The sequence below is a fragment of the Pseudophryne corroboree genome, chromosome 7, assembly GCF_028390025.1.
Source record: "Pseudophryne corroboree isolate aPseCor3 chromosome 7, aPseCor3.hap2, whole genome shotgun sequence".
Classification (NCBI taxonomy): domain Eukaryota; kingdom Metazoa; phylum Chordata; class Amphibia; order Anura; family Myobatrachidae; genus Pseudophryne; species Pseudophryne corroboree.
Window position 1 is genome coordinate 360,239,395 of NC_086450.1, and position 16,394 is coordinate 360,255,788.

Below are 16,394 nucleotides of genomic sequence, written 5' to 3' on the forward strand. Positions count from 1 at the left end.
TGGATAAGTTTGTCCGCGACCAAGGTCCCCAGCAGCGGAGAGGGGAGACCACGAGATCCGAGACATCGCCTCCATCTCCTGCCTATAGCTCCGTATCCTCTGACCCTCCGGATGCTGCACTGCAGAGAGTATTAGACGCGGTAAATGCCAGTGAAGTGCGTCTGGCTGACAAAATCGGGCAGGTACAATCCGACCTCTCCATTATTCATCAGGACCTCCAACGGGTGAGAGAGAGAGTGGGAGAAGCGGAGACCCGTATTTCCAATATTGAAGATGCCGTTGGTCCGCTGGGTCACCGCACCGATGCTTTGGAGTCCCAGATGAATGATGTACGCAAAAAGCTCACGGATGTAGAGGGGCGTCTGCGGCGCAATAACGTCCGCTTCATTGGCCTGCCTGAAAAAGAAGAGGGCTCCGCTCCCGAGGAATTTATTGTAAAATGGCTCCGTGATTTTTTCGGATCTGAGGAATTCTCGCCTTATTTCACTGTTGAACGGGCCCATAGAGTTCCGATGTGCCCGCTGCCGCCGGGGGCTCCACCACGCACTTTTATTGTAAAGTTTCTTCATTACCGGGATCGGGACACCGTTCTGAGGCTGGCTCGTACTAAAGGCCCTCTGAAATGGAATGGATCGCCAATATCGGTATTCCCAGACTTTGCGGTGGATGTACAAAAAGATAGGGCTCAGTTTATTCCTGTCAAAAGGAGACTTCGTGAACTTGAACTGCCGTATGCCATGCTATTCCCGTCCAGATTGCGGGTAGTGGCGGATGGGGAAACAAAATTTTTCACGACCCCTCGGGAGGCCACGGTGTGGCTGGACAGACGGTTCCCGGCGAGACGTGCCCTTGCGGATTAGTAACTATCCGGCTGCTATTGGAAGCTGATTTTCCTATGCTCTCATTTATGGCTAATTATTCTGTCTGTTTTAGACATATATGTTAGATATTGCAAAGAGTTAGGATGCGGGCCTGTTTGAATGCTACCAATGCCCCTTTTGCATTATTATCGCAGCTTAGACAGGACATATGTATACCCTTTAAGTCAATCACGATATACTTGATATGTTCTTGTGTTTGGTTATACCTTGGGTTCGTATGCTCTCTTTTCTTCCTGTTGTATTAACGGTCTCTGTGCGGGAGGATGGGGGGAGAGGGGGGACTGCTGAATGCTTGTCCTGACATAGGTGGTTTTTTGATATCCGAGTGTGTTTTTTATTTTTGATATCAGTGGGACCTAGGGGGTGGATCTTTATGATCCCCCCTCATTTGTTTTTGTTTTAGAGGGGGAAAAGGTTAATGGCTGGGAGCAACCTTCTCATTTTTTAATAGTTGTTCTCTATTCCCGAGAGCCATTATATTCTTGGCCCCGATCAAGCAGTGTTTGCACTGGTTGATGGTGCAATACAGTTAGGTTTATATTAAGTTTTTGGTATGATCACTCAGTTTTGGGATCCAAGTATGCTGCATGTTGGGGGTGGTATACAGGGTGGGGGGAAGGGGAGGGAGTTGGGTTATGTTTGTTCTTTGAGCGGAAATGTATGTAGAGAAAGTACGTGGTTTCCAATCATGCAATACAAGCACGTGTGTCTGGTTGCGGAATTTATATGTGGCGGGGCTGGCCGGCCGCGGGGCGATGCACTGATTATACCTTTGCTGTATTATGACGGGGATTAAGGTGGTTTCGTGGAATGTGAGAGGGCTCAATGATAAAGTTAAGAGGTCTCTTGTGCTCCGACAGCTCAAACACTATGCTGCTGATATTGTCTGTCTTATGGAAACGCATTTGGTAGGTAGCAAGATTCTCTCTTTGAAGAGGCCTTGGGTGGGTTGGGCATACCACTCTATGCACACGTCCGCCTCGCGCGGGGTCTCAGTCCTTATTAAGCGGACAGTCCCTTTTGTAATGGAATCTATACAAACGGATCCATGGGGGAGATATGTGTTCTTGAAATGTAGGTTATTTTATGTTCCTGTCCTCCTGCTGGCAGTCTACGTGCCCCCTCCGTACTCTCCCGATGTACTTAAGAGGGTTGCTGGGTTCATGGCCTTGTCTCCCGGGGTGTCTGTTATTTGCCTGGGGGATTTCAATAATGTGCTAGACGTGGCTGTGGATAGGCTGTCCATGTCTCCGTCTGCTGCAGGTCCTGGGGGGTCTGGGTTTGCAAATGTGGTGTCGGGGTTGGGCCTGGTCGATCCATGGAGACTGAGACACCCTTCTCTTAAACAATACTCGTGTTTTTCACACTCCCACTCTTCGTTCTCTAGGATCGACCTGGTCCTCCTCTCGAGTGATATGGTTCCCCGCGTCGGTAACATTAGATATGAGACTAGAGGTATATCAGACCACTCCCCCTTAACCTTTAATTTAGACTTTAATTGTGATAAGGGTCAAGCTGTGTGGAAATTTAACCCATTCTGGCTTGTTCACATGGGCGCTGGATCTGAAATGGTGGCCGCATGGCGGGAGTTCTTCGAGCTGAATAGCACCGACCAGTCTATCTCTAACCTATGGGACACATTTAAGGCCTTTTTACGGGGGAGCTTGATTAAACGGGTGTCTGAATTAAAATCCTTCTATAAGAAAAGGGAGGTGGAGTTAGAGACCCGGAGTGTCGCTGCAGAACTACAATATTTGCAGGATTCCTTGACCAGCTCCAAGTCGGCCTGGTTGTCGGCTCAGAGGGAATGGAGAGATTACCTAATGGAAAAGACTCAGCATAGACTCCTATTCTCATCTCATGCCTTTTATGCCACGGGGGACAGGCCGGGGACATATCTGGCTTCTCTGGCTCGGGGGGACAGACCTACTAGTGTGGTGGTGGAGATTGTGAGCGCTGAAGGTGTCCACCTGACCCAGACCCCACAGATGACGGCTGAATTTGTATCCTTCTATAGTCACTTATATGAATCTAAATTAGATTGCACCTCATCACAGTTAAATGATTATTTAGACCATGTCTGCTTCCCCACCTTGTCCGGGGAGGCCTGCGACCTGTTGGAGGCGCCCATTTCCCCTGATGAAGTTAGAGCAGCGATTGAGGCCTCTCCTAGTGGTAAAGCCCCGGGATTAGATGGAATACCATCCGAGGTATATAAACATAACTTGGATTTTTTTGTCCCCCACCTACTTGAGTTATATAGCCAGATGTTTACACAGAATTCTCTTCCCCCGTCTATGGCGGAGGCAGTGATTGTGGTTCTCCCTAAGCCTGACAAGGATCCCAAGAGAGTGGAATCCTACCGCCCTATATCGCTCCTACCCACTGACATTAAAATTTTGGCCAAGATATTGGCTGGTAGACTAAATACAGTTATTTCCCAAATTATACACCCGGACCAAACGGGATTTATGCCTAATAAATCGACCTCCATTAACCTCAGACGTTTGTTTACCCACCTACAAATCCCCCGGGCGGACCCTTCCTCCTCCATCGTTGTTTCGTTGGATGCCGCTAAGGCTTTTGACTCTGTGGAGTGGGAATACTTATGGGAAGTTATGCGTAGATTTGGCATCGGCCCGAAATTTATTAAATATGTCCGACTGATGTATTCCTCTCCATCGGCAAGGGTGGCGGTCAATGGTTTTGTATCTCACTCCTTTCCCCTGTCTAGAGGCACTCGCCAGGGTTGTCCCTTGTCCCCTACTCTGTTTGCTATGGCCATTGAACCCCTGGCATGTCTTCTGAGAACAGATGCGGGTATTTATGGACTTAAAGTGGGTGCTCGGGAGGACAGAGTGGCCCTATACGCTGATGATATCCTGATGTTTGTGGATCGCTATGCTGAGTCTATGCCTAGGATCTTGGAAATTATTGATAGGTTTGGGCGATACTCTGGCTTACTGATAAACTGGGAGAAATCCTTTATTATCCCACTTAAGGGCGAGGCCCCTGCCTCCCCATTGATGGTTCTTCCACTGAAATGGGTGGAATCATTCAAATATTTGGGGGTTTGGGTGTCTAATGACCCCCAAAAATTCTCTTCTCTCAATATTACTCCTCAAATAATATACCTCCGTGGCCGGGTGCAGACGTGGGGTAAGTTGCCCTTAACAGTCACGGGGAGGGTTAATATGGTTAAAATGGTCTTCCTGCCCAAGCTTCTCTATGTCCTGCAGCAATCACCCGTCTATATTCCACAGAAGATCTTTAAACAAATAGATGGGTTGATTTCCTCCCTGGTGTGGGCCAGTAAACGTGCACGCTTAAAACTAGATACCATGACCAGAACACGTGAAATGGGCGGTCTGGCCCTCCCCAATTTCCGTTTTTACTACTACGCGGCGCAATTGACACATATCTGGGGGTGGGTTGGGGATCTCGATCCCCTGGCTTTGCATTCGCTGATGTTGCATCACGACTACCCGGGGGGCTCCCCACTACAGCTACTTCTCTGTGGCAGTGTTAAAATGTCCACGATACCGCTTATTAAGCAAGCCATCCTGGTGTGGAAAATGGTGCACTCGGTGATGCGGGGCCATGGCGTCGACCCTGACACCCCCCTGGATAATATTTATGGGTTTCCTGAACTGTGTCAGCTTCAGGTCCGAGAGGTTTGGGGAAGATGGGGAGTATCATCTATGGGCCATATATATAGTGATGGGGTTCTCAACTCTTTCCAACAACTTCAACACGCACACAACATTCCCTCACGGTTCTTTTTTCAATTCCTACGGTTGAGACACGCGCTGGCAGCCCAGTTCCCAAATGGCCCTCCAGCCTTAATAGACTCCCCGGTTAAAACAATGTTGCAGACGCTAGACGCGGGACACTTAGTTTCTAGGATATATGGTCGTATCCTGCTAATGCACCATAATGACCCTCTTACGGCTCTTCGGGGTAGGTGGGAATCGGATGTGGGCATGCTACCGGATGATGCATGGAATAGTGCCATAGGGGCCCATCGGATCTCCACCTCCTCTGTTAGATATCAGCAAATACAACTATACATTCTACACAGGGTGTATATGACCCCGGTGAGATTAGCACATATCGGGGGAGCCCACACCTCGCAATGCCCTAGATGTGGAGCCGTGGATGCAGACTTCTGGCACTTACTGTGGGTGTGTCCTGGCGTGTCTGTGTTTTGGACGGCGATTATACGGATCCTGTGTGACACAGGTATTCCCTCCTTCGTGTGTACTCCTGCGCTTTGTACTCTGTTGATAGTGGACGAGGAAGCCTTGGACCCACCTAGTAGACGATACGTTATTAACCTATGCGCTTTAGCTAGGGTCTGTATTGCCCGGCTATGGCTGGCTAGTGAAGCCCCGACAACTGGGGCGTGGATATCCCTGGTCAATGAAACGATTGCGCATGAAAAATTTGTGTTTCTGGCTAGGAAGGTGGAGAAGAAATGGTCAACAATATGGGGTAGATGGATGGATTCTAAATATTACAAAGAGAGATATAGTTAAAACCGGGTTATTTTCAATGTGGGATGTTGTGTGAGAGGGGAGTCCTCGCGGCCGGTCTTGCCTTGCTATGATATCTGTAACATACTGTGACATTTCCGCTGTGTCTAAGAATTTCATAGAACTGTTATGCTCTAGACGTGTTGAGCTAAGATACTGTTGCTCTGTGAATATATGCTCTACAGGTAATAATGTTTAATTGATATATTATAGACTGCATACATGTAATGTTATCTCCACAAAAAAAAAAAAAAAAAAAAACAAGACAGCCATTTTGTCCCTGTGGCTTAGAGGATCTGTTATTTTTCGCATATAGAACATTTTACATTGCGTCTTATGCACTTTGAATAGTTTAAATGGAACTAGGTCTTCCCCAGTGTTCCCTCCACCTGGGAGGATGCACCTTACTGTGTATCCAAATGAAAGCTGTGGAGAAGGCCTTGTGCTCACATAGCTACTGTATCTTAAATGCAGATGGTTCTGCCATATTTGGATCATCACACTTCATCCATGCCAGATGATGCCTTTCAATTGCTAGATAAACCATTGCTTATCACCTGTAGGTCAGTAGCTGACCTGACGTAGGAACACACCTACGCTTACATAAATGTGTCAGGAGGGATAGGTGAAGCAGTCCTTACCGGACGCTGGAATCCCGACACTGCTCGGAATACCGGCGCTGGTATCCCGACTACGATCACAATTCCGGCGCCGTGATCCCGAATGAGCGTTTACTGGGACGTTGGCGAGGTAAGCCATGTGGGTAGGCTGAATAGAGGGGGGTTAGGTTTAGGCACCCCCAGGGAGGGTTAGGGTTAGGTATAGGCTGCAGGGAGTAGGGTTTGGTTTAGGCTGTGGGGAGGGAGGGTAAGGTTTAGGCTGCGGGGAGGGAAGGTAAGGTTTAGACTGCGGGTAGGGTAGGTAAGGTTTAGGCTGCGGGGAGGGAAGGTAAGGTTTAGACTGCGGGGAGGGGGGTTTGGTTTAGGCTGTGGGGAGGGAGGGTAAGGTTTAGGCTGCGGGGAGGGAAGGTAAGGTTTAGGCATCACCAGTTAGGGTTAGGCTGCGGGATTAGATTAGGGCTGCAGGAACAAAGGGAAAGGGTGGCATTGGGGGAAGGCAAGTATACTTGCCTATCCCCTGTTGGGATTCTCACCATTGAGATGACACGGTCGGTATTCTGACCGCCGGTATCCCGACTGCAAAACATACAAAACCAGCTGGCTTTATTGTAATTACCATCTGGACAATACTATAGTTGATAACTGCTGAATATCCCACCTTTGTCCCTATTGTGCAGTATTGACCAGCTGCACAATAAAATGAATCGTGTTATCCATGTTGGGTTACTGTTTGTATTATGCAAGCCTTACATTGTATTATAAGGGAGTGTTTAACATGAAAGAATAAAGTTCTGTAAACATGACATGATGTGAATTGACCAGACGTATCTCTCATGTCGTGTATTTTACTCTGGGAGCTGAGGTACAATTGGGATAATTTGGTTGGCTTCTATACAATGTCTTTCTCTGTGTAGTGAATACACCTATCACTCTCATCCTATTCTGTGCCCAGTATAAGATAAGTAGTATTGGCTAAAATCATGCGTTGGCCCCTATACAGCAGTCTGATTTTGGGGACCTGTAGTCACCCACTGTAATTAGATTAATAGACTGTACTAAGCATGATGTACCTGGCTGCATCTGCTTAGCAAGTGACCATAGACTTCTTAATCAAATATTTAATTGGTGCTTGAAATCTTTTGCTAGTTTTGTGAAAGCTGTGCCTCAGTGGTTATATAGGGCCTAATTTTGATTTGGGAATAAAGTAAGAAAGGACAAGGAACTGTGCACCTTGGTAATATCATGTTGGACTGCAGCAGGGGGCAGATTTAAAATGAGATTGAGATTAGGGAGGGGTGTGTCCAAACTGAAATCTAAATTGCAGTGGAAAAATTAAGCTGCCCTGCATTTGTGGGCTACATGCAAAAGTAGCCAGTATTTACTCTGCATGCAAAAAATAATACTGTGTTTACTCCCCCCTTGCATTGCAATATGGGGGGTAATTTTAACGCAGCAGAGTGAACGGGTCCCTACTGCGCATGTGTCGGCGCCATAGTGCGCCAGTGCATGCCAGATGGCCGAAGCCGGTAGCAGGGATACGATCGCCTCTGCCTGATTGACAGTCCGAGGCAATCGCTGGGCGGGAGGGGGCGGGAGGCCGCCCTTTCGTGGCTGGACCGAACGGGGGGGCGGGCCACAGCAGCTGCGTGACGTCACAAGCAGCCGCTGCGGGCCGGGGAGCGATGAGTAGCTCCCGGCCAGCACGCTAAAGCTGCGCTGGCCGGGAGCTACTCTTGAAGTGCAAAGGCATCGCCGCTGTACGATGCCTTTGCACTTCTGCGAGGGGGGGCCGGACTGACATGCGGGGCAGGCTAGCCCTGTGCTGGGCATCCCCCCGCATGTCAGGGAAGAAGATCGTAGCTGTGCTAAATTTAGCGCAGCTACAATCAACTCGGAATGACCCCAATGGTTTGCTCAAGTGCACAGTTACTTGCTCTTTCTTAATTCCCAAATCGGAATTGGGCCCATAATTCTTTCCATCCACAGAGTCTTGCAGATTCTTTTCAAATTCTGCCCGTAAAGGTTGGCAAAATAAAATGAATTAAGATGTGTTTAAAATGTGTGATTTAGTTTGTGAAAATGTGAATTTATTTAAAATGATACTTTTAGTTTTTGCAGATGACCTATTTGTATTGGAAAAGAATGCCCATTTTATTTAGACACCTCAAATTTACTCGTACCTTTCTATCCTGTAGTCCGCTACCAGTTGACTTCCAGACCATTGGTAACCCCTTTCGGAAGAACTTTGATTTATTCATATAAATTCACTGGGACATGCAGTGAGGTGGAGCATATTTTTTCCCGTGTTAATGTTTTCAGTGATTTACCCTACAATGTTCTTTGATTATATTGGGTTTTCTTCAGCATGTGTTTTTTTTAATAAAAACAAGAAGGCAGACTTGACCATTTTGCTGTAAAGCTTTCCAGTAAGTTTTCCTTCAGTAACTGTTTCATACAACAGTTTGCTTACTATAAGGATGGTATTATAGATTAGTTTGCAGTTACGAGGAATGTATACACCTGCTGCCTACTCATTTTGGAGGCAGCCATTTTGTACCTCAGTAATGTCATTATTAATGAATATTGGTTCAGCCCACAAGATGGCTGCCTACAGATTATGTAGGGGACTGGAATTCTGCAATAGAAATTATTATTCCCGTTTTTATTATGAAGCGTTGAAATCGCAGCGAGTCTCATCAATTTGCCTTTCAAAAGCTGACATTGGAAACAGGTTTAGGGCAATAATATTGTGTTAAACATAAAATATGTGAGTGTGGTTCTCAGTGGCACAGTTTAAGTTTGCCATACTGTGCATTTGGCGGTTTGTGTGGTAACACAAATAGTGCTCTGGTTTTGCCAGGAAGAGGAGAAGAGGGGCTTTTCTAGGCATAGAAGGGTTGGGAGAGGTTCAGTTAACATTCAGCACGGGTGAAGATCCTAGTTGTGATGTCTTGCAGACTGGCTGTACATGGTGACTCATAGGTGTATAATGCAATTTTCTGTTTCCAAGAATAACCTTTAACAAAATGATCTGTAATAACATTACACTATAATGAAGTTAGGCCATGGATAATGGATGTATTAGTACTATTACTCATAGAATTGTCAACTGCAAAGCGATAACAATGCAAACAGACTTCAGTTTTCTAAATAAGCAAATGGAATCATTCTCGCCATAGATAATATATAGAGTCTCTTTACTCACTAAATCACCTCAGGTGACCGGAGACTTTTATCAAGTCTTGGAGAAGTTGCCCAAAGCAACCAAACAGCTTATCTAGCACAGTCTGTGAAATGACAGTTAGATGGGGATTGGTTGCTTTGGCACCTTCTCCCCTTTATCTCTCTCCAGTGCTTGATACAAAACCCCAAAGTGTGGTGGAGCTACAGTTACCACCATGCACTGCTATCTGCTTAATAAGAAAGGAGTCATTCTCCCTACAACTGTGGAAGAACCTCAGGTTGCCTAAACTCTAAATTGTCAAGCAATGGGCAAAGAAACATGAGTTTACATAGCTTTTGAACACCCATGCTTACAAGTCACGCTCCTGGTCTGCGTTTCCATTGGCTGCTTAATTTGCTGTCATCTTCACTGTTGTGTCCAGACATCCTTTATTCGCCCGTTTCAGGCTTGCATCGGCTTTCTTTGTAATCCTAAAAAATTGTTCAGTTTTAACAATGTTTTCAAGGTAAATTATTCTTCCCAAGAAGGGCTCGCATGCCTGGTAGCTGAAATGGTTAAAATGGCTTTTGTACATAATCTATGAAATGTAAAACAGGTGGAGGCTATATTTATCTCCTAGTTTTAGACTTGTTCTGCAGTAAGAACGCCCCAGTTAATAGATGCTGAATGACTTCATTCCTGCACAGAAACGTGTCTCAGATGTTGTTCCCCCCCTTTGGGACACCCCCTGGATCTTTTCCAGAGCTTGTCTTAAGTTTTTGTCACACGCAATATAATACTTTGGTCTTGCTGTGCCCTGCAAGTAATGCATTCTGGGACGAGGCTAGTAGAAGAATTTTATGGCCTATGTGAAATGATCTGAAATCCATAGGGATATTCCTAAACAGCATATTTTCCACGATTGAGATATATTTCTTGGGAATGCCGCATTTAATTTCCCCTTGCACCTGAACTTTTTTTCCCCAGTTTAAAAATGGCTAGGATTTAGTAAGTGCAGGATAAACGAAAGGCATATGTTCTTACTGAGATTTTTACTTTATACTACAGTTGTAATTAAGGGGGTGTTCTGCAGATCATATGCAAGCTGGGCTCCTAGGGGCTCCATGGCCCAAAAGTGAAGAGATTAGGACTGGAGCGTCTGATTCGTTGTACAATCCCATTACTTTGTAGAGAGAGTGAGTTAACAGTCTCAACCTTTGTGTTCCCAGGAGGAAGAGTAAAAACGTGGAAGCGGAGATGGTTTATCCTGACAGATAACTGCCTCTATTACTTTGAATACACAACAGTAAGTAGTTGCTCTAAATAATTGTGGGAGATGCCATATTGTTCAAAAATTCCCAAGGCTGTAGGACTACATTTCTAGAACGACAACGATAATAATAATAATAATAATAATAATAATAATGTTACACTAATTCTTGCTTAGGGGACATTTTGCAGAATTTGTATTTGCCTTTCTCTGTGAATAGTCAACCTGAAGAAGCTCTCAAAATGGATTTTCTAATCATGTGAACTGCATTACAGAGCTCGATTTGAACCTGCATTTGACGCTATGCAGCCTTACTCTGTGTCCCCATTTTTTAGCATAAAGCAGACACTATTGAATGCACCATGCATAAATTACAGTTGTGGAAAGCAGCTCCCAGTACTGGGTGGGTATTTTCTGATACATGAATGCACGGTGGGTCTTCACCAATATGGCACCTTACTGCAAGGTTCCAGGAGGAATTCATAATGCGTCTGTTTATTTGCATATCACAATAAAAATTGGTGTGTGAGAGTACAGGTTGCTACAGCAGTGTACTGTAGTATCTGAGAGCTTGTAAGAACCCATTATACTGGTTTTCCTATGATTGATAGGCCCTATATATGATGACCTTTGAGACTCTTTATGTATATTTTAAATTTGTACAGGCAATACAGTCTCTAGATGCAGATGTTAGGACAGGAAAAGTTCATTTGTTCTCATTTAATCGTCCTGTGTTTGACGTGACAGGATAAAGAGCCAAGAGGGATAATTCCTTTGGAAAATCTGAGCATCAGAGAAGTGGAAGATCCCAGAAAACCAGTAAGTCTCCTGTTTTTGTGGTGGTGTTTTTTTTTTTCTTTTTTGTAGTTTTATTACTGTATGTTAGTAGTTCTTATGGGATACACATCTCGTTACATTCACAGAAACTGTTTTCATGCCCTCTTAAGGGGCTTATTCAGTTACATATAGGACCATTGCGGTCTACTGATTATGCTTGCATTTCTGAAGTAGAAGTAGAAATCAGCCTGTGAAACGTAACCCGTGAAGCCGTCACATGTAGTTTCACTGGCCCCCATGAATATGCAGATCATTTTGTTAACATTTGTTGTCCTCTTCGAGTTTTGAAAGGATTGTCTATGGGGGTTATTCAGATGTGGCAGCAAAGCAAGAAAGCAAGCAACTGGGCAAAACCATGTTGCACTGTAGGTGAGGCAGAAGTAACGTGCAGAGAGATATACATCTGGGTAGAGTATGTCCAAACTGAAATCTAAATTGCAGTGTCTAATATTTGTGGGCTACATGCAAAAGCATCCAGTATTTATCCTGCACTGAAACAATATAAATGTATTTCCTCTCCTTGCATGACAACATGGTTTGTTCTAGATACAAATGTATGTGCTTTCTCTGCTTTGCTTCCGAATCAGGCCACATGTGTTTCCAGTCTCCCCTCTCCCCAGCATAAGGTAACCATATAGATCACTGTGGTTAATTTTGTATGATTTCACTTATTAAATTATTAAATCTGTGGTCAGTATTACCAAAATAAATGCATGTGTATGTATACAGTTGTGCTCATAAGTTTACATACCCTAGCAGAATTTTTGATTTTCTGGCCATTTGTCAGAGAATATGAATGATAACTCACAAACTTTTCTTTCACTCATGGTTAGTGGTTGAGTGAAGCCATTTATTGTCAAACAACTGTGTTTACTCTTTTTAAATCATAATGACAAAAGAGACTACCCAAATAACCCTGATCAAAAGTTTACATACCCTGGACATTTTGGCCTGATAACATGCACACAAATTGACACAAACGGGTTTCAATGGCTACTAAAGGTAACCATCCTCACCTGTGATCTGTTTGCTTGTAATCAGTGTATAAAAGGTCAGTGAGTTTCTGGACTCCTGGAAGACCCCTGCATCTTTCATCCAGTGCTGCACTGACGTGTCTGGAATCTGAGTCATGGGGAAAGCAAAATAATTGTCAAAGGATCTGCGGGAAAAGGTAATTGAACTGTATAAAACAGGAAAGGGATATAAAAAGATATCCAAGCAATTGAGAATGCCAATCAGCAGTGTTCAAACTCTAATTAAGAAGTGGAAAATGAGGGATTCTGCGGAAACCAAATCACGGTCAGGTAGACCAACAAAAATTTCAGCCACAACTGCCAGGAAAATAGTTCGGGATGCAAAGAAAAATCCAAAAATAACTTCAGCTGAAATACAGGACTCTGAATAAGAGTGGTGTGGTTGTTTCAAGATGCACAATAAGGAGACATTTGAAGAAAAATGGGCTGCATGGTCGAGTCGCCAGAAGAAAGCCATTACTACGCAAATGCCACAAAGCATCCCGCTTACAATACTCCAAACAGCACAGAGACTAGCCTCAAAACTTCTGGAACAAAGTCATTTGGAGTGATGAGACCATAATTGAACTTTGTGGCCACAACCATAAACGTTACATTTGGAGAGGAGTCAACAAGGCCTATGATGAAAGGTACACCATTCCTACTGTGAAACACGGAGGTGGATCGCTGATGTTTTGGGGATGTGTGAGCTACAAAGGCACTGGAAACTTGGTCAAAATTGATGGCAAGATGAATACAGCATGTTACAGGTTGAGTATCCCATATCCATATATTCCGAAATACGGAATATTCCGAAATACGGACTTTTTTGAGTGAGAGTGAGATAGTGAAATCTTTGTTTTTTGATGGCTCAGTTTACACAAACTTTGTTTAATACACAAAGTTATTAATAATATTGTATTAAATGACCTTCAGGCTGTGTATACAAGGTGTATATGAAACATAAATGAATTGTGTGTATGTACACACACTTTGTTTAATGCACAAAGTTATAAAAAATATTGGCAAAAATTACCTTCAGGCTGTGTGTATAAGGTGTATATGAAACATAAATGCATTCTGTGCTTAGATTTAGGTCCCATCACCATGATATCTCATTATGGTATCTAATTATTCCAAAATACGGAAAAATCCGTTATCCAAAATACCTCTGGTCCCAAGCATTTTGGATAAGGGATACTCAACCTGTATCAGAAAATACTAGAGGAAAATTTGCACTCATCAGCCCGGAAGCTGCGCATGGGACGTAATTGGACGTTCCAACATGACAATGATCCAAAACACAGGGCCAAGTCGACCTGTCATTGGCTACAGCAGAATAAAGTGAAGGTACTGGTGTGGCCATCTCAGTCTCCTGACCTCAATATCACTGAGCCACTCTGGGGAGATCTCAAACGTACAGTTCATGCAAGACAGCCCAATAATTTACAGGAACTGGAGGCTTTTTGCCAAGAAGAATGGGCAGCTTTACCATCTGAGAAAATAAAGAGCCTCATCCACAACTACCACAAAAGACTTCAAGCTGTCATTGATGTTAAAGGGGGCAATACACGGTATTAAGAACTGGGGTATGTAAACTTTTGACCAGGGTCATTTGGGTAGTTTCTGTTGTCATTATGATTTTAAAAGCGTAAACACAGTTGTTTGATAATAAATGGCTTCACCCAACCACTAACCATGAGTGAAAGAAAAGTTTGTCAAATGGCCAGAAAATCTAAAATTCTGCTACGGTACGTAAATTTATGAGCACAACTGTATATATATATATATATATATATATATATATATAATATACACACACAAGCAGCAGATGTGGCACTCCTGGTGACTATACCAATAAGAACTCTCATCCAGGCGGTATATAAAAGACAACGTTTCAATGCCAATTTATTAAGGCATTTTTCTCAGGTATATGAGTTCTATCTATAACCTTGGTTTGATACTCATCCTCAGCAGGGCGCACTTACTCAGCCCTATACTTGCAATTCCATCCAACTCGCTCTCCGTTCACAGGGGATACATTCAATATCCCGGCTATCGGGATCCCGGCGCTCAGCATACCGACAGCCGTGATACCGACACACTTGGGGTGTCCACAACACCCCTGGAGGGAGAATAAATAGTGGAGCATGCGTAGTGCGCCACCGTGTCCGCAAGGGTCTCTTTTGCACTCGCCCCGCTGCTGGCATTCCGGTGGCCCGCATACCGCGTCCGGGATTCTGACCGCCCGGGAAGACGGGCACCAGTATAACGATACCAACCCGTACACAGACATACCCTCAGTGGACATTGCCTACGTGCGAGTTCCCAGTTCTGCCTCCTCAGTCGCAAATACTCAGGGTTCCAGTGCTCTGTGATTTCTTCTTCAGCAGCTGCTAACTCCCTGTCCCTCCTGGGAAGGTGTGTGTGTGTGTGTGTGTGTGTGTGTGTGTGTGTGTGTGTGTGTGTGTGTGTGTGTGTTGACACTCAGAGCTGCTGTATGGGTGCATGCTGGGTACCGCTACTGCCCCGCTCAGTGATCTCAGGAGGTGACAGCAAGCAGATTCAGCAACATGAGGTCATCAAGTGGAAAAATCTCCTGGGCCTATGCAGAGGCACTTGTCATTTGTGGACTATGGCAGGCCTGCAGACCAGCCCTGTAGCAATTTGCTAGTTGGGGAACTGGGTATATATTTGAATATTTTGCAGGGGGTGGATATTTTATGTTGATTTTTATTTTGTTTGTGTGAACAGAGAAAAAACAAAGTCAAGCCAGTCTTCAATTTGTGGTTAGAGAAATTAGGGGGGAATTCAACTAGTGCTGATAATTGATTGAGGATAAAAGAGCTGGAAGCTTTGGGCTTTAATGCCCAGTGCCGTTCGGATGTTTAGAAATATGCGAGAAGTGCGGTGCTGCAGGCTGACTTCGGGGCTAATCAGATAGCTCTTGTGGATCAATTAGCCCGCAGTAAGTAACGGCGTCTAATTGAATTTCCCCTCTTAGTCATGTTAAGGGGGGGACAAAACTAATTGCAGTGTTTTTAGATTAGTACAGCAGTTAGTACCACCATGCATTAAAACCCAGGGTAGAAGCAGATCATTAAAGCTCTGCTGCGTCCCCTGAGCAAAAGTATATTGTGGGAGGTTACAGTGTCCTCCAGATAACACAAAAACCGCTCACATAACAAACCATGTAGCGCTTAAATATAGCAGATTAAGAGGAACTCATATAGGTGTAATCTAGGGGGGCTATTCAGAGATTGACGCAGCCGCTGCATTCGGATGCATCACCCACGTCGATCTGATCTGCACACATGCACTGACAATAGTGCATGTACGTGGCCCTTCACCTCCTGCAGCAGCCGTCTGGAGTGTTGATGCGACATTTCATGCGCGTGGTCTGGACAATGCAGATGTGTCTAGGCTGTTTTCGAGGCAGCTGCATGACTTCTCGCAGTTGCTCTGAGAAAATAAATGGCACAGAAACCACCTGTGGTCAACCTCAGATTGATGTGTTCGCAATTAAATTGCGGAGCAGCACCACACGCATGCCTTGCCCTGTGCTGGGCGGCTCCTAGCATGTGAGTAGATGGATGCAGATCTTGCTGTGTCATATTTAAAAAAAAAAGCTAAAGGAAAAATGTATAGTGTAAAACCATTTGACCACGTAACTGGCAAATTTGTTTTCCTAATTGTCTTTTCTCTGACGTCCTAGTGGATGCTGGGACTCCGTAAGGACCATGGGGAATAGCGGCTCCGCAGGAGACAGGGCACAAGAATAAAAGCTTTAGGATCAGGTGGTGTGCACTGGCTCCTCCCCCTATGACCCTCCTCCAAGCCTCAGTTAGATTTTTGTGCCCGAACGAGAAGGGTGCAGGCTAGGTGGCTCTCCTGAGCTGCTTAGAATAAAAGTTTAATTTAGGTTTTGTTTTTTTTTTTCAGTGAGTCCTGCTGGCAACAGGCTCACTGCATCGTGGGACTAAGGGGAGAAGAAGCGAACTCACCTGCGTGCAGAGTGGATTGGGCTTCTTAGGCTACTGGACATTAGCTCCAGAGGGACGATCACAGGTACAGC

The 16,394-nt window shown here is 44.8% G+C and overlaps 1 protein-coding gene across 1 annotated transcript in view; it reads left to right on the forward strand.

The window, feature by feature from the left end:
• The window catches only part of CYTH3 (cytohesin 3), a 262,694-nt gene that overhangs the window by 202,844 nt on the left and 43,456 nt on the right, over positions 1-16,394 (forward strand). Inside the window, exons 10-11 of the mRNA XM_063934469.1 lie at positions 10,429-10,505; positions 11,217-11,288. Of these exons, the coding sequence (XP_063790539.1) occupies positions 10,429-10,505; positions 11,217-11,288 (149 nt within the window). The remainder of the gene's footprint in view (positions 1-10,428; positions 10,506-11,216; positions 11,289-16,394) is intronic.